Here is a 7,841-nt window from a genome sequence, read left to right on the forward strand (position 1 = left end):
AAAAAAACAACCTGGAAGATGCTCTTTAAGACAGTTTAATGACCTAGAGATATCCTATTATTCCACTGCGTATGTACACATGTTGTAAATAATGGTTAAATCCAAACTAAAGACTTTTCTTTTTGCCGCTGCTTTTAATTGAACTATTCACATCTTAAACTGCACTGTAACTTTTATCCATGTATTTTTTCTTTTAATGTTTATTTTATTATCTTTGCTTTTTAATGAATGTTTTTAATTGCCATTTTCTTAATGTCTTTCATTGTTGTAACGCACTTTGAATTTCCTTGTGTTGAAAGGTGCTATATAAATCAACTTGCCTTGCCTTTGCTTCTCTTCCTTCTCTCCTCCCCTCCTCTCTTCAGTATCGGGGAGTTCCTGTCCCTGGCTGCTATGGATACGTTCCTGCGCGGGGTCCAGCCGGAGGTCAACGATCTATTTGTCCTCAGTCTGGTCCTGATTAACCTGCTGGCCTGGATGGACCCCTTCATTACACAGGTCACTTAATCAAGCAACGTACTTAAGTACAATTTAGACAAATGGCTCATTGGTCTGTGGGAACCTTACCTCTTCATTTTTCCATCTCTTTCCAAAAGACACAGATTACTAGCGTATTTATGAATACCAAAAGAACATAACAGCAAGTGAAAAAAGCATGCATGCAACTTACAGGCGGAACAAAAGCTGTCAAATTTGGCCTTTTCTGCGTCATTCTTCTGCATTTGCCTTCCCATGCTGTAGACTAGTCCCCCACTCTGGCTGGAGAGATCAGGTGCAGAGCTACATGAGCCACTTGACCTACTTTCTATTTGACATGATCAAGTTTGAAAATATGGTGCACTTTTGCAAATGAAACTACCTAACACTAGTCAACATGTATATAGTTTATGCAGTTTTACTACACTGTGTTACTGCTTTGTATTTCAATCTTCTGGATAGTTATTTCACAATGTATGAGACACCTTATACAGAGTGTTAGACAGAGAGAGGAAATGTCCAGTTAGTTCTGTATTTTTTGTCCAGTTCACTTTTAACATGTTTTCATTTTTCATGGACAGGGAGCAACCGTGAAAAGATTTGTAGTTCTGATCCGAACACTTGGAACATACAACTCTATACTGCTGGGGTCCTGGCTTCCTGTTCTGGTAGGAAATCCTTCATACCCAACAACAACTAACTTCAGTTGATACATTATGTTGCTCTGGAGATAGAGGGGCTTTAATGTGTCCATGGGCAAGATCCTTTTGTGAATGAGCATGTACAGTGGCAAGAGAAAGTATGAGAGCCCTTTGGAATGTCCTGGTTTTATGCATTAATTGGTCAATAAATGTGATCTGATCTTCATCTTAGTCACAATTACAGACAGACACAATCCATTTGAACTAATAGCACACAATTGATTGGTTTGTTCTTGTCCTTATTGAATAGTTTATTCAAACATTCAGTGTAGTTTGGGAAAAGTATGTGAACCCCTCGCTTCCAACAAAAGCCAATTTGAGTCAGGGGTATCAGTAAAAAAAGATTGGAGGTCTTGTTCGAGCTACTTTTGACTTTTAAAAATCACTAAAAAACATTTGACTTTGCTATTCACAAGGTGTGTCTGCTGATATGAACCATGGCTTAGTGGATTGTCCTGATTTCAGTGGGTTCTATCTTTTCCTTTGGTCAGGGGATTATACCAGCCTCACTATTGACTGAACTTGAGTTGAATTGATAGTATTGATCACTAATCAGTGATTGGTCCCTCCTTCAGGCTCTCCTCCAGCTGCCCTACCTGGACTCTCTGTACGGTTACAGTCTGAAGCTGCTCCGGTATGCTGACACCACCACCCTGGCCAGCCTGGTGAGAGCTGACTGGACCTTCTACTCCTCCCACCCAGCCCTCTTCCTTTCCACCTACCTGGCTCACGGCCTGCTCGTCGACTACTTTGAAAAGAAACGCCGCTGTGGCGTGAGGAGCCAAGAGGACAGCACCACAAACCTGGAGTGGCTGTCCAATCTGTGGGACTGGTACACTTCCTATCTGCTCCACCCAATCGCAGCGCTGCAGCAGGTCCCATCTGACTACTCAGACTGGGAGGTCGACCCCAACTTTTTATTAGAGCGTTTGGCTTTCCCTGATCTCTGGCTGCGCCCATTAGTAAACATGGAGTATATTGACACCCTGCCAACCTGGAGGTTCAGAGCTGCTGGTCCGGACAGAGGAGAGGGGGGGGGTGTAAAGCGGGATGAAGAGACAGATAGTTCACATTCAGACACAGAGAGCATGAAGCAGTTGGATGCAGTTCCCATCAGATCTCCAAACAGCTGCAAGAAACACGAGAGCTCATTGAGCAGTCAGGACAGCGGTAAACATTTGTGTGTGCACACAAACACAGACCCCAGCAGTAGCTGTGAGTGTGTGTGTGCTGATGCATCACCACTCTGCTGTCGTCATGGGAACAGAAGCTCACCATTAGCTGACAGGACGGTGGAGGACGGCAGCCTGACATCCGAAGACATCTCCAACTATCAGCACTGTGATTGGTCGGTGTGGCCCTGTGACGTCCTGCAGTGTCTGGAGTGTGTGGTGTGTCTGGAGAACTTTGTGAGTGAGGAGCTGCTGATGGCCCTGCCCTGTGGCCACGTGTTCCACCAGCAGTGCATCGTGGTGTGGCTGGCCTCTGGCAGACACTGCTGCCCGGTGTGTCGCTGGCCCAGCTACAAGAAGAAGCTGCAGGGGGCTGCAATCAGAAGCTCCACGGGAAACACCCTGCAGGACTGATGCATACGTCTTACTTCGTTAGGGCTGCGTATCGATGTTAAATTGATCAGCCTAGATATTGTCTTACATTTTGGCTATGGTAATATCTTATATCGTAATATATAAGTGTGTTTTCCTAGTTTTTGAAGGCTCTATTGCAGTGAATGGATGTCATTCTATGAACTAAAAAGAGATTTCAGCTGTTTACTTTACCCACTTAATCATTATAACCTCATTATTTATCAAAAATGTCATTGTGTAAATCATTTGTGAAGCCCCCAATAGTCAACAGTAAAAACAAATTGAAATATTTGGTGAAAAATAAGGTGATATTTGTTTTTCTTCATATGGCCCAGCTCTGCTTCATGTGTCCTCTCTACTCTCATTGTTCATTGGCTCAGAGCTCACTGAGACTGTGTCTGATATTATAACAGGTTGCTTTTGATAAAGTTGGGAATGGGAAGGCTTACTTAGATATTTTTAAACTGGACCTTTTTTTCACATGTCATAATGACTAACGGGCCTAATATTTTTGAAATTGGTTCAGTATCGAGAGAGAGTGCTGCAGCCAGCAGTCGCTAAACGAACTCCAATGAATCGCTTTGGGCTTTTCCGCGACCTACAATTTACGTCCAAGAATGCTTGCTCCTGCCACGGAAAGGCCTGATTGTAATATAAAAGTCTGACTACATCATGAACAGGACCGTCTAGAAGCTAAGGGAGAAGTATTTTTCTGAAATCTTGTGTTGCAATTGCATTAAGGAAATTGTCTAAATATTCTGCCATTACATTTCAAATCAACACTTTGCTAAGCTCTTTGTACTTCAACACATCTGATAACCTTGGCTTGACACCAGCTTTCAGCCAGTGTCTTCTAGCAACAAGTCACATGACTCAATAACAAACAGACCAGAGAAGCAAAATGTAGAACTAAACATTGTATTTCTCTTACTATAATGTTGTCTGACACTTATCGAGCGATTACATTGCAGACTGTTATTGTTATTGTACATGTTGTCCCCATTAATACATATAAACATGGGGACACTGAGTCCAGGTTGGAAAGTAGAGAAGTTAAAAAGACAGGTGGTGGGATCCTGTTGTCATAAAGCCATAAATCAGCTCCTAATGTTGGAGGCAATATACTGGCCGCTATTAGCAGACAGTGAAACTATGACAGCCCACTCACCATGGGTTCTTTATCCAGAGTAAACAAGCACACTTTGTAGTAACTGAATCACAAGACAATTGTACGAACTACATCCTGTGTTATGACTGACTGAATGAATGTGTTTAACATTTCTGAAGGTATTGACGTCACCATACTGGCAACTCCCCAGAATCTTCATTTCTGTATAAGTATTTATTTTGAATGTGCTTAAACAAGTTTCCTGGTCTACACCTATTAATAGTTTCTGCCTTAATTCTGCCCTATCACATCCAATCAAATTCAATGCTAAATCTGTGTTTGATCACTCGGAACCAATATACAACAGTCATCATTCATTGTATTCTGACTGTGCCCAAGATTTACGTACTCATCTCCAAATTACATTCAAGCCCAATAGCCACCTGATTTGCATTAAACCTCAAGGTTTCACTTCACATTCTAGAAGTTAAGTCTATGCAGTGGAGCATCTGCCGACTCAAAGCAAGACAAGGGCAAGTCTGATGCACCTTTTACTATTTTGTCTCCATTGGGTCTGCACCAGAGTACTCGGACATGTGGCCACATTTTTGGAATACAACAATTATAATTCAGGGACATATCAGCCAGAAATGTTTTTGAAACAAATAATGTATTTAAAAAAAGACACTTTTTAATATAATACATTTTAGACGTGAGTGGGCTCCACCAACCACCTGAGGCCTCTGCATGTGACTTTGAGAAGCTCAGGAGAGCAGTCTGAGGGCTGCTACAGCACTAACCAACTACAAACACTGCTCAGTGCTGCTGGGGACTTATTTCATGCAGTCAGCATTATAGCCTCTTTAGATTGTTGCTTTTAATTTAAACTGCTTTTATCGACCTTGTTTCCAGCAGCAGTTTCAGTGAAGAATTCTAATAAACCTACAAACAGCAGAGTCATTGAGAGCTGGTGACTAAAGAGGAGAATAAAGCAGATCCAGAGACATATATGTTCTACAGGAGCTGGTGGAGACCAAAGCAGAGCTAAAAGGATAGTGAGTATTGGAGTGTATCAAGTGAACACACAGGACTCCCATGGAATGAGCATGTTGCTCTGAATCTTATGGGAATGGGCCTCTTTTTGCTGATGTGTTTACCATGTCCATTTTAGAGTATGATATGTCAGACATGTTTAGAGCTTACCAAAGAAAACAATTAATGCAGCTCCAACAACAGAGGTATTATTCAATCAATGCTGTATGATGACTGACCTTAAACAATACAGAAGGTTGATTGGAGATTTTAAAAATGAATTTGTTGAGATCACAGCTTTCAGATGCTACATTACTACAAGTATTCAGCGTGGATGGATTTATACATGTTTTTTCCCTTCATGAATCTATTGATGCCTGCCAGGATGTGAGGTGCAGTCAGGCTCTGACACCTTGACACCATGGGGGGCCTGTTGTGCAGGAGAAAAGCTGTCAGTGTGTCAGCCCAAGTTCTTAAAAACTACGACAGCACAGCTGCCCGGCAATCCGAGCACAACACAGGTTCCTGGACTGGACGGTCCTTTTGTCGGTGTAGCGAACAAATCAAAAAACACCAGAGCGAAAGAAAATAAAAAAAAAAAAACGCACACAAAGATTAAGAGCTCCGCGGCATGGTTTTACAGAGCGACCCGGCATATCCGGGCCCCCGGCTCAAGGGGTGGGACTAGATCCCCCATGTCGAGATTTGTGGGTATACTTTTTTCTAACCAATGTAAAATTATTGGTTTTAGTACACCTGTCATTGGTTATTTTGGATGGGAGCGGTTATTGATTATTTACATTGGAATAAATAAAAACAACAAGTAAGGATCAATTGTAAATCAAATACGTATGAAAAAATAGAGTTCAAAATTTACTATAAAAAACAATCAGGAAGTGATATGTAACTTACTAAATTACAACAAGAGCAAATAGTCCTCACCGACCTTTATAAACAAAATGGTGTTTAACGAAAATAGAGAGAGGCGAGCGAGGGTGCGGGGAAAACCGACACTCGACGCCCGCGGACTAAGTTGAGGAAAGTAGTGATAATGTCGCGGTTTAGCATGTCCCGTTTACTTTGCACATTTTGTCCCCCTTTTCCAATGAATTAATACTTATAACAATCTAGTTCCGGGCTTTTAATCCTACTCGCGTTTGCCAGTTTTTACAAAAAAAGGGGAGGGTCTTCGATGGTCGAGTCGCGGGGGACCTAGACCGCGGGATCCGCTGGTGGATACAGCGGATACGGTTTTTGGCTCGGGACTCCCTCTCAGAGCCAGTCAATGTCTTTCCACAGCCGTTGCGGGGAACAACCTCTCTGTTTTCGGAAGTTTCAGGGAGTAGGTAACGACTAGACTGACTACTGTAACAAAGGTAAATCGGATGACGGCGTCTTGTTACATAGTCCGGGTATTTCGCAGTAAATATGACCCCCTGCGACCCTGTACAGGGGAGGTGAAAACCTTCACCGGTCAAAGCAGGGGTGGTGAAACGTAATCCTAGTAAACAATTTTACTAGACTTCTATCAAACGTGTGTCTTAACATGTGAAACTCCAAATAACACTGTTCTCTTGTACATCTCAGACCTCCTGACAAGAGTGGTAAGACCGACATGAAGACCTATTGGGTTCTCCACGTCAAACCTGGACTCTGTGTAAATTATAATCACTAGTAACTTATCTCTTATCGAAACGACGTCGCATCGAATGACGTGATAAAGAGTTTTTCTCGTAACATTCGTATACATACATATTTACAGAACAAACGCCCGGGGAATTACGTCATCACCAAAAAGTTTAGACTTTCACAGGGGTGGTGAAAAAAGATTGGTTCACTGCGGGTCCCGTTCGACATCCAGATTACAATTCAAAGAAGGCTTTTATAAATTTCGCTATGTTTTGAAGGGTTTTGTTTAGGTCAATATGACTTGGTTTTTATATTTACGTTGTGAAAACAAAAACGAGGGTAAAAAGTACTCTACTTGAGTTTCTAGATTTTGTAAAAGATTTTTATTGGTAAAGAGACAACTATCACTCGTGAAGAGGAAACAGCTCTATTAGGTAGGGTGGAGTGTCCACACCGTATAGTTCTACGACTAATCTGTCGTACTAATAACGTGTCCACACGGTCCGGACCGGTGTTATTTTTCCGGTGAGACTTTGCACGTCAAACGAAATAACCCCCCCAGGCTTTTGGGATCCCAATTTGGGATTGGTATTGGGATTTGTACAGTGGGGTAACTCGTACAAACCCTTCGAAACCTAGCCGCATATGCTGTCGCACAAGGTCAAGGACGGTTATAGGTCGTTGAAGCGTGTCGGTAACTTCTCCTCACCTGGTTGTAAGCTGTCCGGTGTTAGTTGTTGGACTAGTTGAGATACGCTTCATCTACACAACGTGACGCACTCCGTTTACCACCAGTGTGGTCTATGACTGACCAAAAGCCTGGGGGGGTTATTTCGTTTTGACGTGCAAAGTCTCACCGGAAAATAACACCGGTCGGATTACGTGTGGACACGTTATTAGTACGACAGTTAGTCGTAGAACTATACGGTGTGGACACTCCACCCTACCTAATAGAGCCGTTTCCTCTTCACGATTGATAGGTGTGTCTAAAAAAGTCTAAAGACTTGTTATAAACTCTCTTTACCAATAAAACACAATATATCTTTTACAAAATCTAGAAACCCTCGTTTTGTTTTTCACAACGTAAATATAAAAACAAGTCACATAATAAAAAGTACTTACCGTGGTTTTGAAATATCCAAAATGTAAAAACGTTTTCTCTCTTTACTCTCGATGAATGGTAGTAAGTTAGTCTCGAACAAAGAAGAGGACTCCGCCAACTCACCACTTTGACAAATTACCATATTCTTCACTTGAAAACCCAAAGAGTTACTAACACAAGACACGACGACTTGCTGTCAACCCACC

At 42.1% G+C, this 7,841-nt stretch overlaps 1 protein-coding gene across 1 annotated transcript; it reads left to right on the top strand.

Annotated features, from left to right (window-relative positions):
• Positions 1-315: 315 nt before the first annotated feature.
• LOC104943653 (E3 ubiquitin-protein ligase RNF103-like) lies at positions 316-3,544 on the top strand (the record flags this gene model as incomplete). The annotated part of the gene is made up of 3 exons (XM_010769106.1): positions 316-498; positions 1,059-1,145; positions 1,754-3,544. Coding segments are annotated over 3 exons (1,281 nt in total), but the record flags the coding sequence as incomplete, so codon positions are not given.
• Between the last annotated feature and the right edge of the window lie 4,297 nt (positions 3,545-7,841).

The sequence above is a fragment of the Notothenia coriiceps genome, unplaced genomic scaffold (genome assembly GCF_000735185.1).
Source record: "Notothenia coriiceps isolate Sejong01 unplaced genomic scaffold, NC01 NC01_scaffold00006480, whole genome shotgun sequence".
Taxonomy (NCBI): Eukaryota; Metazoa; Chordata; class Actinopteri; order Perciformes; family Nototheniidae; genus Notothenia; species Notothenia coriiceps.